The 16604-nt window shown below is 38.8% G+C and overlaps 1 protein-coding gene across 3 annotated transcripts in view; it reads left to right on the forward strand.

Moving 5' to 3' along the window:
- The window catches only part of TRPC4 (transient receptor potential cation channel subfamily C member 4), a 301283-nt gene that overhangs the window by 170530 nt on the left and 114149 nt on the right, over positions 1-16604 (forward strand). For 2 of the 3 annotated variants that reach the window (XM_073613285.1, XM_073613286.1), the window contains exon 3: positions 12890-13408. The exons of the other annotated variant lie outside the window; for it this stretch is intronic. In XM_073613285.1, the coding sequence (XP_073469386.1) occupies positions 12890-13408 (519 nt within the window). The remainder of the gene's footprint in view (positions 1-12889; positions 13409-16604) is intronic. 3 annotated transcript variants of the gene reach the window in all.

Raw genomic sequence — 16604 nt, forward strand, 5'->3', positions numbered from 1 at the left:
TGTTTTACATATTTTAGTTGCCAAGTAGCCTTTAATACACTCTGCACAGTACATAGATTATAGATATTATAGGTTGAAGATAAATAGGTGTGAAGATGTTTCATAGAAAAAATGTGCATTTAGAAGACCATTTTAAGTCATGTGTCCATCTTCTTAAAGTCTTGTTACTTTTTTAAACACGTCTGTGTGGAATTTGTCTTTAAGGCAAAAGTTATATTTCAGTTATAGAATCTGGTGGGCTGATTTCAAATTATAGAGTAAGGCATGGGACTTTTGAAGTGCTAGACAGTTTACTAGGAAAAGGAGTCAACACAGAATGTGGATAAAAAACAAATCAATTTATTATACAATATTAAAAATGAAGTGCATCCAATGCATAAAAGCATTACAAAACTACAATGTTTGATAAAATACCCTGTATATAATCCTCACCACCCTATATATATCCATCCCTCTATATCAGTCTTTTTCAACTGGGATGCCTTGAGGTTTCTTTAGAGGTGCCTTGGCAAAATGCCTAAAAATTGATCACAAATTATATACAAGCCAGCAGGTGGATGAAGCCTGCCTTTTAATTAGACAAAGCCACGGTTTTCATTATGCACCATTACAACTTTCTAGACACTGGAATCCTAACAACCAATGATGTCATCAGTTGATAAGGAGGATGTCTGTTGCCTCCACAGCAGCCTTGTTTGACCCTGCTCTGCCGCTTTCCCTCAGCACTGGGGTCACATTAGCTGACTGATGGAGAAAAATTGAGGGAGAAGAGAAACATTGGAATACTAGTCAGTAGTGTTGAGCGAACGTTTTGGCGCAAGCATGAGTTCGGGCCCAACATTGGCTGTTTGCCCAACACCTGAATTTGCAGGGTGTTTGGCGGGTGTTGGGCGAACACTGCACAGTGTATTTTGCGCCCTGATGGGGCAAAGCTTCGCTAATCAGGGCACAGTATAAGCTGGTTGTTAAGGAGCAGGGCCAAGAAGCCGGCTGCAGCATCCTTAACTACCGATGAGTCATCAGCTGTCAATGGGTTTCCCCACTAACAGCCGAATAAAAAAAAATTGCGGGTAAAAAAAAAAAAAAAAAAAGAAGAAAAACCAGCTGGGGTCCCCCCTAATATCCATACCAGACCCTTATCCGGGCATGCAGCCTGGTAGGTCAGGAAAGGGGGGACGAGCAAGTGCCCCCCTCCTGAAAAATACTAGGCCACATGCCCTCAACATAGGGAGGTGTCTCTTCCCCACAACCCTGCGCTGTGGTTGGGGGGGGTCTGTGGGCAGGGGAATTATCGGAATCTGGAAGCCTTCTTTAACAAGGGGGCCCCCAGATCCCACCCCCCCATGTGAATGGGTATGGAGTACATAGTACCACTTCCCATTGACCAAAAAAAATGTAAGATAATAAAGACAGTAGACAGGTTTTTGACAAATCCTTTAATAAAAAAAATAAAAAACAATGTCCCCCGAAGTAGATCCATTATCACAATTCTGTCACATTGCCGCACCCGAAAAAATAAAATAAAACAAAAAATGTCAACTCGTGACGAACGATCCCACGGTCTGGCTGGCCCACCGTTTGAAATTTCTTAAATAGCTATGGAGCGGGGTCACCCGGCAACATCACCTGGTGGCACCGGTCCCCCTGTGATGTCGGCGGCCCAGCATCCACCGGTCCAAAAGGTCACAAGGGGGGGCAGTGTCACCAGATGACATTGCCAGGTGTCCCTGTCCTTACCTGTATAAGAACTGTCAAACGGTGGAGGAGGTATTCAGAAAGCGGCCATCATTGAAGGCAGAGCGTTTTTTTTTTTTGTTCTTTTTTGGGTGTGGAATTGATGATGGATTTACATTGGGAGACACTGTTTTTTCATTTTTTATTTTTTAATAAAGGAAAAAACTGTCTCTGTGTTTTTTATAACTTTTTGACACTTTTTTGGTGAATGGGTAGGCCATATTTATTTACATAGGGGGGCTGGGATCTAGGTGCCCCTTGTTAAAGGGGGCTTCCAGATTCCAAAAAGCCCCCCCCACCCGCAGACCCTCACAACCTCAGCCCAGGTTTGTGGGGAAGAGAACCTTTCCCTGCCCCAAAGTACCCCCCCATTTTGAGGGCATGTGGCCTGGTATGGTTCAGGAGGGAGGGGCACTCCCTAGTTCCCCTTTTTCCTGACCTGTTAGGCTGCATACTCAGATAAGGGTCTGGTATGGATTTTTTTGGGGGGGCACACGTTTTTTCTTTTCATTTTGGCGTGGTGTTCCCCTTAAAATCCATGGCAGACCCGAGTCAATTTAAATGGGATTTGACTCATTTTTTTCTTTAGAAATCTAACTTTACAGGCAGACTAAGGGGACCCCCCAGGCACTATATGTAAAGGCTTTTTTTATTTTTATTGTTGCACTTTAAGCATCATTAAAATCACTGCTCCTGGAAAAAAAAATAAAAAAAAGTTTGCATTGATACATGTCCCCAGGGCAGTACACCCATACCCCTTTTATGGCTAATTACTTGCATATAAGCCTTCAAAATGGGATTTTTCCTGTTCAGCTCCCATAGACTTTAATGGGATTCGCCATTTGGGTTAGAACTTTTTCCCTGTTCGGAAATTCTGCTGTGAAACGAACAGGGGCATGTTCGACCCATCGCTACTAGTCCATACCAGTGTGCAAAAGTGTATTTACTTTGGACGAATAAATCATCTTTAACGTTGGGTGACCTACGTATGAATGTTGCTGCATTGTGTAAAACTATTAGAATAGTTTTTTACATTTTAGAATGGGGTGCCTTAAGACTGTCCATAATTTTAAAGGATGCCTTGAGATTGAAAAAAAGGTTAACACTGCTCTATATCATAAATGATCAATAACATAACATGATATGTAAGTATTGTATTCTAAAGAAAGAGCATCCTCTCAGTTTATAAGTAGTATTAAATACCCCAAAAGGCTTTTTTGTCCATTTTCTTGTTATTTAGTTCTTTTTTGTAAATATTGCCATTTTTGTTTTTTAAGACAATTTTTTACTTTTTTACTCGGCTTTTTCCTATTGTCTAAAAACCCAAAAAACAACAAAATACATAAAAATATAAAAAAAGAAAAAATACATTTTTTTTTATTTTTATTTTTTAACTTTATGATTGGATCTGTGGTTTGTAAACACATCCATTCATATACTACCGTGATGTCAAGTGATGACATTACAGAGTCACTATTCTGATTCTTAATCTAATGAAAGGGACTTCTTCATGAATGGGATTGAATGAAAACAAAGCTCATTTATTAAATGGAGAAGTTTTCTTCTACTTGGCACAGCCTTCACTCAGAGTGATGGGCTGGGAGTAGACAATGGCTGTGTACATCAGTGATTGCATTCAGTGACAGGCAATGCCTGAAATGATGACTCGCTTTTTTGTCGATAGCTTCAAATTGCTGCAAGACAAAATTAGAGGGTTATTTTCAGTAAATTCAGTTGAACTCAACAACATTAATTTTGTTGTGAAATTCACGAAAATATGCAAAAAAAAATACATAGATATTGGGCCATGTCAAATAAAAAAAGACTAAACAGTTCAAAGTTCTCTAGCAACCTCCAGACTCTTTTTTTGTGATTCAGCATTCACCACTTATCCATGAAGACAAATCAACTGAATGCAGGATCACAGAAATCACAGTGTGTGGAGGCTGCTAGAGCATTTTGAACTGGTCTTTTTTATTTGACATGGCCAGAAAACTATGGGTGGGCATTTTTAAATCTGACCCATATCAAGGAAGTGCTAAACAGAAACAATAGGACAGAATTTTGGAACATATTTATTATAATATTGCAGCTTGATTAATAAACGGTTCCTTCAGCTGCTTTGAGATAACACTGCCACTAAAAAAAAACATGCCCCTGACCATTTTCTTTTTTTTATAATATTTTTTTATTGAAATTTTTAATTGTAGAAATTTGTTGAAATTTACAAAAGGGAAAAAAAGAAACACAATTAACAACATTGAAATACAGTATACAGTAAAGCTCATACTGTAGGTGCCTTAAATATATTTAGTGATATGGGAAAACATGAGAGTGTGGGCAGGCACCAAGACTTTATAGGCACAATAAGAATACTTATATCATTAAAAATATTATTTTTATTTCAAAAATGTTGTATTAAAAACGGGGGAAGACAGAAAATAAATAAAAACTGGGTATGACATACATAGTTTACAGAATATGCACTCCATACACAATAAGTAGGTTAATATAGAAAGGCAACGGAACTACAGGATCAACAAGAGACAGATACAACTTATTGATCTATATAGTTACAGTACATATCGTTGAGTCAAACGCTATGTGATGGTGGTAGTCAAATTCTGTATAAGCTCATAAGCTCGACATGTTACGCGCCTTTATGCGCTTCTTCAGGAGCATAAAATAAGGAAACTGTAATGGATAATACAATATTATCAGAATTTCCAAGACATTTTTGTATGAGTATAATATATACATTTACATATGAGTAAAAAGATAATAAATGGAGGCTGTTTAGAGGGAACACCAGGGGAACATCAGTTCTGCAAACGTCAGGCGGAGAGAAGGCAATGTGGGGACGAATGTAACATAGTATAAGTCTATAGTATGAAATAAGGAGGGTAGATAAATGTGATATAGACTAAATAATAAGTAAGGTGGAAGGGGGAGGGGAGGGGGGAAAAGAGAAGAGGGGAAGGAGGGAAGGAAAGGGAGAGGGTAAGGGGAAGGGGAGATGGTTAGGAAGGGGAAGGGACGGCGAAAGGAAAGGGAAGGAAGGCAGGAGAAGGGGGGGAGGGGGGGGAATAAGGGGGGGGGAGAAGAAAAAAGGGGGGGGGAGGGGGGGAAAGGGGGGGGGGAGAAGGGGGGGTGGGGAGGAAAGGGGGGGGGAGGGGGCGGGGGGAATAAGGGGGGGGGAAAGTGGGGAGAGGGGGATGGGTTGGGGGACGGGAAAAGGAGGGGGAAGAAACAAGGGAGGGTTTGCAGAACTGATGTTCCCCTGGTGTTCCCTCTAAACAGCCTCCATTTATTATCTTTTTACTCATATGTAAATGTATATATTATACTCATACAAAAATGTCTTGGAAATTCTGATAATATTGTATTATCCATTACAGTTTCCTTATTTTATGCTCCTGAAGAAGCGCATAAAGGCGCGTAACATGTCGAGCTTATGAGCTTATACAGAATTTGACTACCACCATCACATAGCGTTTGACTCAACGATATGTACTGTAACTATATAGATCAATAAGTTGTATCTGTCTCTTGTTGATCCTGTAGTTCCGTTGCCTTTCTATACTAACCTACTTATTGTGTATGGAGTGCATATTCTGTAAACTATGTATGTCATACCCAGTTTTTATTTATTTTCTGTCTTCCCCCGTTTTTAATACAACATTTTTGAAATAAAAATAATATTTTTAATGATATAAGTATTCTTATTGTGCCTATAAAGTCTTGGTGCCTGCCCACACTCTCATGTTTTCCCAAACTACTTTATATTAGACGTGGCACACATAACCTATTTCGTATCCGCAGGACCACTGTGCGATGATACGTTTATAATTCATTCATATTTAGTGATATACCTATGGATCTTAACATAGATTGCCATGAAAAATGTTAAAATAGAATTACAAGGGTACATTAAGAATTTGTTCATAGCTTCAAATTATGAGTGTTTTCATTCTAAGCTTGCTTGCAGTGCTACAAGACAAAATTAGAGGGTTATTTTCAGTAAATTTTGTTGAATTCAACAGCGGGTAATTTTGTTGTGAAATTCACAAAAATATACAAAAAAAAATACATAGATTTTGGGCCATGTCTAAAAAAAAAGACTAATCAGTTCAAAGTTCTCTAGCAACCTTCAAACTCTTTTTTGTGATTCTGCATTCACCACTCATCCATGAAGATCACAAATCAACTGAATACAGGATTGCAGACATGATTGTGGAGGCTGCTAGAGCATTTTGAACTGGACAGTCCTATTTATTTGACAAGGCCAACAAAAGTTATGGATTGGGGGGGGGGGGGGCATTTTTAAATCTGCCCCATATCAAAGAAGTGCTAAACATAAACAATAGGACAGATAATGGAACATATATTTATTATAATATTAAATGATTCCTTCAGCTGCTTTGAGATAACACTGTCACCAAAAAAAAACATGTCCCTAACCATTTCTTGATTGTGCAATTCGTTTGGGTGAATATCTGTCTTATCCCGATAAAACTGATAAACAAGGTAAACTATTCACCGGGGCTCACAGTAAAGAGTGAAGGCGGTTGGAGGTGTTTTTTAGCTGTGGTCACTAGTGTGGGGCCAGTAGTTTGTGTTTATTTAATGGGGGATACAGAGTGAACATGCTGAATAGTTGAAATTGTTAAACTAAACTATTTAATTCCTTAGAGAAGGGGTTCTAACTAGGTGATCCTCTGCAGGTAGGAGTATTCATCCCTGAGAGTACCATCTGGAATTATGTGATTAGTGTACACTATCATATTTCGTAAACTACACATTTTATCTTAAAGAAAATCCATGTAATTTTCAGTGGTATATCTACAGCAGTCCTATCCAAAAATGTCTGAATTGCCTGCCCAGTAGTAAAGGCTCAGGGATTCCAAATACACACAAAAAAACATAGATTTGCTATTTGCAGCCCTATTTGTGTTACCAATTTACTTAATAATTGCCACTCTATGAATCTTCTAATACAGGCGAGCATTGTGTTAAAAAAAAACAAATCCATTATAATTAAGTAATACAGATGATCTGTCGGATCTAAGAAAGGCAAAATGGGTGGTTTCAAAACTGCTGTTTTGTTTAATTTTGAATGTTGTATGAACTATACGGCTAAAATAGTAATTGCATGTTTACATTTTTTAGATGTTGAGTGCTTGAGGGTATATAGTCAATGTTATCCATAACAAAACAAAAAATGACTACCGCTACAAGTTCAGCATTAATGCAGTTTACGCTCTTATACTGTATAATCTTTTTTGAATTTACTTCAAAAGACATAAAATAAAGATTAATAATTATACAGTCTCTCTTGCCTGTAATATCTTGGACTTTTTTTTAACTTTTAGAAGCATCCAACAGCATCGTCAGATAAAACTTCTTTTGCTATTTTTTTCTTTGTTGTTACTAGTTGTCATGCTTAAAGCACAGTATTCTCCTCCCCCGGATACTTATTCAATTGCCTGGAGCAATAACCCCATAGCTGTACCAATTGCTGTCATTTCAAATTATACTTGCTTTTCTTCTTGCTCATCTGTATCTACCCTTTCAGGGCTTGGCATAGCTTCAAATAACTACAAATTATTTGATGCTGGTTCTAGCAGTTGAAATGATTATATGTACTCTTCACTGCAAGAGGCAACTAAAATGTTACATTCCAGATCTTGAAGTTCTCAGCGTTATCAACATCATCTCGCTGCAATCATGAAAAAAAATTGGATGGTTTGGAATTAATTAAAATGAAAATTGTATCTGCCAAGAACACTCAAACCAGTCAACTTTAAAAAAATGGACTTGGTGTCAACTGATAAGGAAAAAGTAGATTTTTAATGTTCAGTTTGTTTCCTAGATAAATAAACAGTTTTCTCTATGGATCAATGACTTGTTTTCTGTCTGTAGAGCAATGGCAACAAAATGACAAATCCAATTATTATCCTAATTTAATATCCTGCCTATTTCTGCAAGAAACAAGGTTCCAGAGAGTTGAATATAAGTTTTATTTTATCCAGAATATTAATGTTGCAAGGTTTGCAAGCTTAGTCTCGTAAGGTTTGCTTAGAGCAAAAGTTAATGTTGCTCTTCAGATGGATTTCTGCTTGCTTGACCCCATAGAAACAGACTGAAGGTGCATCAGCAGTTTCCCATATTTATTAATATTAATAGAAGTGTCTTTAAAGTGAAGAATTTATCATTTAAAGATAAATTCCACCTTTTAAGTAAATGTGATAGTATAAGGCAGACAACAAAATATGTTATTTCGTGTTTGCAACTGCTTAGTCATCTTTTTCCGTAACACTTACCAGTGTCCACTACTTTAACATTTTGCTATTATGTTTCTGTGCATGGCAGTCCAGAGACAGTTTGGGTGCTGATGAATTAAAGTCATAATCTAGATCAAAACTGTGGGCATTAAACATAGTAAACATTTCTGCCTCATGCTAGGACCCCACCCCTCTTGCTGCTGGATAGGTAAAGCTCATAATATAAGTTTTAAAATACTCTTTTACTAGTATTGTAAATATTTTACTGGCAAATAATATTTTACTGGTATCTATGATGAACGTGGTGTAAGACCCTGGCCACCATCACCAACTTGTGACAAATGGCTGGTCAGCCTCATGCTGCGCTGTCACTGACACGCAAGGATGGCACTCTTAACCTCCCCTGGCAGAAAGATTTTCCAGCTCGCTGGACCAAAATCTTAGACCCCTTTCACACTCGGGCGGTTTTCAGGCGTTTTTCAGGCGCTTTAAGTTAATGTTGCTCTTCAGATGGATTTCTGCTTGCTTGACCCCATAGAAACAGACTGAAGGTGCATCAGCAGTTTCCCATATTTATTAATATTAATAGAAGTGTCTTTAAAGTGAAGAATTTATCATTTAAAGATAAATTCCACCTTTTAAGTAAATGTGATAGTATAAGGCAGACAACAAAATATGTTATTTCGTGTTTGCAACTGCTTAGTCATCTTTTTCCGTAACACTTACCAGTGTCCACTACTTTAACATTTTGCTATTATGTTTCTGTGCATGGCAGTCCAGAGACAGTTTGGGTGCTGATGAATTAAAGTCATACTCTAGATCAAAACTGTGGGCATTAAACATAGTAAACATTTCTGCCTCATGCTAGGACCCCACCCCTCTTGCTGCTGGATAGGTAAAGCTCATACTATAAGTTTTAAAATACTCTTTTACTAGTATTGTAAATATTTTACTGGCAAATAATATTTTACTGGTATCTATGATGAACGTGGTGTAAGACCCTGGCCACCATCACCAACTTGTGACAAATGGCTGGTCAGCCTCATGCTGCGCTGTCACTGACACGCAAGGATGGCACTCTTAACCTCCCCTGGCAGAAAGATTTTCCAGCTCGCTGGACCAAAATCTTAGACCCCTTTCACACTCGGGCGGTTTTCAGGCGTTTTTCAGGCGCTTTAAAAAAAGCGCCTGTAAAGCACCTGAAAGAAGCCTCATCTGCAATCCCAATGTGAAAGCCCGAGTGCTTTCACACTGGGGTGCTGCGCTGGCAGGGCGTCAAAAAAAGTCCTGCAAGCAGCTTCTTTGCAGCACTTTCATGTTTTTGCCACCGGGCTGGGTGCGCTTATGGCCGAGCCCTTTCACACTGCCAGCGCCCGAAAAACGCCTGAAAAATGCCCCTAGTGTGAAAAGGGTCTTAAGCAGCGCTTTACCAGCATTTTTCGGGCGTTGGCAGTGTGAAAGGGCTCGGGCTTTCACATTGGGATTGCAGATGAGGCTTCTTTCAGGTGCTTTACAGGCGCTTTTTTAACGCTAAAGCGCCTGAAAAGCGCCTGAAAAACGCCCCAGTGTGAAAGGGGTCTTAGTGCCAGCAGACTGAGAGTGATCACTGCTGGTACGGTTAACTACCCAGTTAATCCTTTATACTCCAAATCAATCGCTGCCAGCAGTTTTTTTTATTGTAAATATCAAACACACTAACAATTATGACTTATAATAAATATCTAATACTCACTGTCACCACAGACAGGAATATCCAGAGATTTACCATATTGTAGTGCTCTTCAAAGGGGCAGGGATACTTTAAGCTCTGCGGTAGTGCATTAGAGACAATATTAACACTTTTCAGAATATTATTTAATAATAGAAAAGGTAAAATGGTGCAAATAACATATTTGCATAAAAGGGTATTAAAAAGAAAACAAAGAGACAAAGTAATGCAACAAAAAAAACAAAAAGGGTTTAAAAGTGAAAATACTTAAAGAATATGTAAAGGTTTAAAAAAAACAAACAAACAAACAAACATGTCATACTTACCTCCACTGTGCAGTTGGTTTTGCACAGAGTGGCCCTGATCCTCCTCTTCTGGGATCCCTCAGTGGCACTCCTGGCTCCTACTTTTCTCGAGTGCCCCATTGGAGAGCCGCTCTCCCTCGGGGCACTCATGCGGGCGCGCTCCCATGTTCTGCTGCTGCGTCCATTGACACAGACAGCCACTCCCCGGCTCCCGTGTTTCATTTGATTTGGTTGACAGCAGTGGGAGCCAATAGCTGCACTGCTATTAATCTATCCAATCAGCACCAGAGACTGGTGTGCTTGTTCCCATTGCTGGAAAGACCGGGTTCAGGTAAGTAAAAGTGGGGCTCTGGGGGGCTGCTGCATCACAGGAGGTTTTTCACCTTAATGCATGGAATGCATTAAGGTGAAAAACCTTGAGAGTTTACAACTCCGTTAACAAAGCCCTGGTTCTGTGAGCTCAGCAAAGTCCAGTCAATGAGCATAAAGTGGATCAGTGGCTCTCATAAATCTTGGCGGATGTTCCTTCTTTGGTGGTAAAATGAGAGCTCCAGACTGCTGATCAGCCTCTCTTTTCTGGCTCCTGAGAAGGGTGTGGATAGAAATTATCTGAGCACTCAGGAGGTCTGAAGAGTGATTGATGGGATGTTACTGTATTTATGTCCATGTAGCTACCCTACCTCGAATACAGTTTTATACATACTGTATATTAATATCTTAAAATACCTACGGGTTGCATTCTAAAATCTTGTATATTATTGTCCAGTATTAAATTACTTTTTGAATGAATGAATAAAAACATGATGTGTATCAGATGCCTTCCGGTACCCCCCAAGTTAGTGGTGTTTGGGCTTAAAGTACTGCTAATTAATTGATACAGGTAAATTTGTCTTTATTCTGACTTTACTAATATCAGCTCAGGAATTATGAATTACACTTAAGTTTTGATTCTTCAGGAAGAGATAGACAAAAATGTGTATTTGCTAAATACTCCAGCTAAACTATTTATGACCAGTGATTAAACAGTTCCAAGGGTAGCTACTAGTCACTGCACTCTATGCTTGAAGTAAATGTCCAGGTGCACTCCCACAAAAAATCTATATAAATCCAAAACTGGTGTAGAGGCACTCACTGGTCTTGCAGAGCAGGAAGATCAAAAACAGCAGTGTTTTATTGTCAACGTTTTAATGAAGCTCAGTCCTTCTTTCTCAAGGCCAAGGGTCTTAAGAAAGATGGAGTGAGCTTCATCGAAACGTTGACAATAAAAACACTGCTGTTTTTGATCTTCCTCCTCTGCAAGACCAGTGAGTGCACCTACACCAGTTTTGGATTTATATGACCAGTGATTAGATAGAACAGTTATCTGCATATAATAAGCATTTACTTAGCCTCCGCTTGAAGGTTTTATGATGGCTATTAGAGCAAGACTGGATTGTGTACTGTGACGGCAGTCACTTTGGCCAGGGGGCCCGTGGAACTCAGCTTACCTTAGAGAGCTCTGAAAACCTATTTCCAGCTCCCCCGGACCCTCTTATGCGTAAGTCACCTTGAGTCTATTATGGGCATAGGGTGACCTAGAACCCCTAGTTTGGTCTGTCCTAACCAGACTCCCAGTACAACCACACCGGACTCAGCATTTTGTTTTACCCCTGTTATCCTGGGTTCTATATGTGTGGTTTGTGTTGAAAGTTGAAGGGGCTCTTTCACTTGGGACAGTAATATTTATGAACAATCTCCCTCAATAAATAAATAAAGACAAATGAATTCCACCTTTCAGACTCCTGGAATATTGCATGAGCTTAGTCTCATACACTGTTGTAGACATTTTACCAGATAGTTTGAGGTGGGTTGCTATGTGTTTATTGTTAAGTGGCTGTATCCCATTGTTCTGTTGTTTCTGTCTGCCTTGGGAGAAACCTATTATGGGATGTGCATGTGGATTAGCTGCTAGAGGGGAGGGGGCTCCAAAAGGCTGTCTGTGTGTCTCTTGCTACTAAATGTAGTTTACACCGCCCTGTGTCATTATGCAAAGAAGGGGATTGTCCACCGAGTGTATATCTCTTTGTACCTGTGTTTGAATAAACAGGCTTATGTTTTCCACCACCCTACACTGATATCTTGACTGGGTGGGCTAAGGGATCTTGGCTCATGCTGGTATTGGGCAAGGGAAGCTTACATCCGTCACATGTACGGTGTTAGAATCTATTAAGGGGGTTTACAATGGCTAATCCACATTCACTGTTGGGAAATGCTGATGACCTTTGTAGATGTTTATTGTTAGTAGACATGGAGATGATAAGTATACCCTGATCTACTGCAATGTTCCATTCCAGATCTCCTGTTAAAACATTCAATTTCAATTAGATATTTACAGGTTTAGCAAATCCCTGTTTATTAGTTATCTGCTAATGGTCAGCAGAATAGTTGAAGAAGTTCTTTTGAAGTGTCCAGACCCTTAGCTAACTGTTCTCTCAAGTTAAATGGCTATGGAAATGCACTATTTGGATTGTAGCTTTGTTCTGAAAAGAGGGTCATGGATGCTCTGTCTCATTCTAAAAAATATCATGGCTGACTTGTGTCTCACCCTGTTTATGGAGTGCCCAGTTGGCATTATAATCACAGTATTATCTTCTGATAATAGTTGGCCAGATTCTTTCTTGCTGCCTTCTCCTTTCAGCAAAAGGTCATATATGTGTGAGGAAGGCTTGCAGTCCTACTGCAGTGTTTGGCTTGCATTTGATGTTTAGAGGCAGAGAAAATTACATGTGCTTGAAGCTTTTAAGCTCTGTTACCTTTTATTTCCATTTTTCTTAATTATGTTAAATATACAGTTTCTAGTGTGTTTTATCTTGTTCCAGGTTCCACCAATACTGCTGGATAAACAGTTCTCTGAATTTACTCCAGACATTACTCCAATCATTTTGGCTGCTCATACGAACAATTATGAAATTATAAAACACCTGGTTCAGAAAGGTGTCTCAATCCCAAGGCCACACGAAGTTCGATGTAACTGCGTGGAATGCGTTTCTGGTTCTGATGTGGATAGTTTACGGCACTCTCGCTCAAGGCTGAATATCTACAGGGCTCTGGCAAGCCCATCTCTAATTGCACTGTCAAGCGAGGATCCCTTTCTAACTGCGTTTCAACTAAGCTGGGAGCTTCAGGAGTTAAGTAAAGTGGAAAATGAGTTTAAATCTGAGTATGAGGAGCTGTCAAAGCAATGTAAGCAATTTGCAAAAGACCTTCTGGACCAAACAAGAAGCTCTAGGGAATTGGAAATTATTCTTAACTATAGGGATGATAGTGGTCTTTTGGAAGAGCAGAATGGCAATGACCTTGCCCGTCTGAAATTGGCAATTAAGTACCACCAGAAAGAGGTATGCTTTTTTTTATTCTACAACTGTGCATCTATCGTTGCTTAAATATTTACTGATCATACTACATGAACCGTAAAATATGCAAGCGCAAAAGTAAAAAAATAAATGTTTGATTATACAAGTACAGCTTCCTGAATCCAAAAGCTTGTCATGCACAAGTGCCTGAACACAAGTTTAATAGTTTGGAAATTCAAAAAAGTAAACAGTTACTGCTTATATGCATAAATGCCATACAAAGACAGTGTGGCAAAGCTGTTAATTTTACAGAAAAGATTAAAAATGCTGTTTTATGAGGGTAAAGAGTAAAGTTTTACAATAATCAGAAAATTTAAATATTATTGCAGACTGGTTATTATGAACATTGTCTTTTACTATGAAGGGTGTGTGTGTGTGTGTGTGTGTGTGTGTGTGTGTGTGTGGGGGGGGGGCTGGGGGTGCCATAATGTGCTAATATATACTTAATAATTGTACTTTATGGTACACTTACCTAACTTCCGTAGCCATCTTGATTGCCAGATGATGTAACATCCACGCATGTGCGCATAATCCATAGATAATGAATTTTGTTGGACAGGGATGGCAAAAAGGGTTTAATTTCAGATAACATATAAAAATTGATTTGTAGGGAAAGAACCAAGTGTCATGCCACTTGTTTGACCTAAGAACCCAACAATATGCAGGAGTAAAAACATTAGTAAATTGTGATGATGTGATAGCATGAAAATCTATACTGTAAAATGTGGCATTGTTATATTATAAGGATATTTCATACATTTACAATTAAAACAGAGCACCTTAATAAAACCCAACTTTGTCCCCACCCCAGTCCCTCTCCACTGAAGGCCACTTATGTGTGTATTTTATTCCAATTTTTACTATGCTTTCTTTTGTCAGAAGTCTTTAGGTTGGTCATGGTCACGTGATGCTGGTATTCTTTTCCTTTTCACCTCCTATTGGAGATGGGTGGTCCTCTATAATGCAGAGAGTGATAATGACTTGATGACTTCAGTGCCACTCTCTACCCCTTCAGGGGATAGGCCCATGAATTCTGTACTCACATTATGTCCTCAATCTGAAGGACTGAGGACATCTATTACTGAAAAGAGATTACTGTGAAGGAAAGAAAAGGGTATTGCAGCCAGGGTCCTTTTTTTAAAATACCACCCGCTAAACACTATTTACATTTAAAACTGTCTCTGTACATGTATAATAAATCCTTGTTTTCTGGTGGTGTAGGTGTCGCTATCTTGCCCATAACTCGAGGAGCTAAATTCACGTGTAGGCTGTCAGTCATTGCCTGCTGATTTTTAATCCTGTCAATGGGAATTAATAGTAATTGCATGCTCAGAGCTCAGCCAGAGTCCTGTGACTAAGTTTGTTAATATCGTTTACTCTGCTTTGAAAGGAGGTTGTCACCGTCCCTAATATGATCAAATCATATACTTTTTACCTTTATGGGATTTTGCAGGCAACCAAACCAACAAAAAACATAATTTGTTTAATAAATTGTCTTTAATACAAAATCATTTAAAATGACAAAATTCTCTTTTGTTAAAAAAAGACCACAAGTAGCCATAGTTGGCTTGAAAAACATATGTTGAACATATACAGATTGAGGTGATACTGCCCCAAATCACATTAGTTGTGAAGCTTTGATATTCCGCAAGTTGCTTGTTTTTTTGGGCCTTATAAATCAAAAGCATTTTAAGATTTATTCAAACAATCTCTTCTTCAGGGATTAAGAGATGCCACTCTGAAACGTCAAAGAAAACTCCCAGTAATAAGTTGTCTAAAAAACATATACAACCCCTGGCAAAAATTATGGAATCACCAGGCCCTGAGGATGTTCCTTCAGTTGTTTATTGTTGTAGAAAAAAAGCAGATCACAGACATGGCCAAAAACTAAAGGCATTTCAAATGGCAACTTGCTGGCTTTAAGAAACACTAAAAGAAATCAAGAAAAATAATTGTGGTGGCCAGTAACAGTTAGATTTATAGAACAAGCACAGGGAATAAATTATGGAATCACTCAATTCTGAGGAAAAAATTATGGAATCATGAAAAACAAACAAACAAAATAACACTCCAACACATCACTAGTACTTTGTTGCACCACCTCTGGCTTTTATAACTGCTTGCAGTCTCTGAGGCATTGACTTATTGAGTGATAAACAGTACTCTTCATCAATCTGGCTCCAGCCTTCTCTGATTGCTGTTGCCAAATCATCTTTGCAGGTTGGAGCCTTGTCATGGACCATTTTCTTTAACTTCCACCACAGATTTTCAATTGGATTGAGATCCGGACTGTTTGCAGGCCATGACATTGACCTTATGTGTCTTTCTTCAAGGAATTTTTTCACAGTTTTTGCTCTATGGCAAGATGCATTATCATCTTGATAAATGATTTCATCATCCCCAAACATCCTTTCAATAGATGGGATAAGAAATGTGTCCAAAATTTCAATGTAAACCTGTGCATTTATTGAAGATTTAATGACAGCCATCTCCCCAGTGCCTTTACCTGACATGCAGCCCCATATCATAATTGACTGTGGAAATTTGCATGTTTTCTTCAGACAGTCGTCTGCATAAATCTCATTGGAACGGCACCAAACAAAAGTTCCAGCATCATCACTTGCCTAATGCAGATTCGAGATTCATCACTGAATATGACTTTCATCCAATCATCCACTGTCCATGATTGCCTTTCCTTAGCCCATTGTAACCTTGTTTTTTTGTGTTTAGGTGTTAGAGATGGCTTTCTTTTAGCTTTTCTGTATGTAAATCCCATTTCCTTTAGGCGGTTTCTTACAGTTCGGTCACAGATGTTGACTCCAGTTTCCTCCCATTTGTTCCTCATTTGTTTTGTTGTACATTTTCTGTTTTCAAGGCATATTGCTTTAAGTTTTCTGTCTTGACGCTTTGATGTCTTCCTTGGTCTACCAGTATGCTTGCCTTTAACCACCTTCCCATGTTGTTTGTATTTGGTCCATGTTTTAGACACAGCCGACTGTGAACAACCAACATCTTGTGCAACACTGCGTAATGATTTACCCTCTTTACCTCCATACTAACAAGCAGATTTAATCTGATGCAGGTGTTAGTGTTTGTAATGAAAATTTACAGGGTGATTCCATAATTTTTTCCTCAGAATTGAGTGATTCCATAATTAATTCCCTGTGCTTGTTCTATAAAT

Source organism: Aquarana catesbeiana, linkage group LG02, assembly GCF_042186555.1.
Source record: "Aquarana catesbeiana isolate 2022-GZ linkage group LG02, ASM4218655v1, whole genome shotgun sequence".
NCBI lineage: Eukaryota > Metazoa > Chordata > Amphibia > Anura > Ranidae > Aquarana > Aquarana catesbeiana.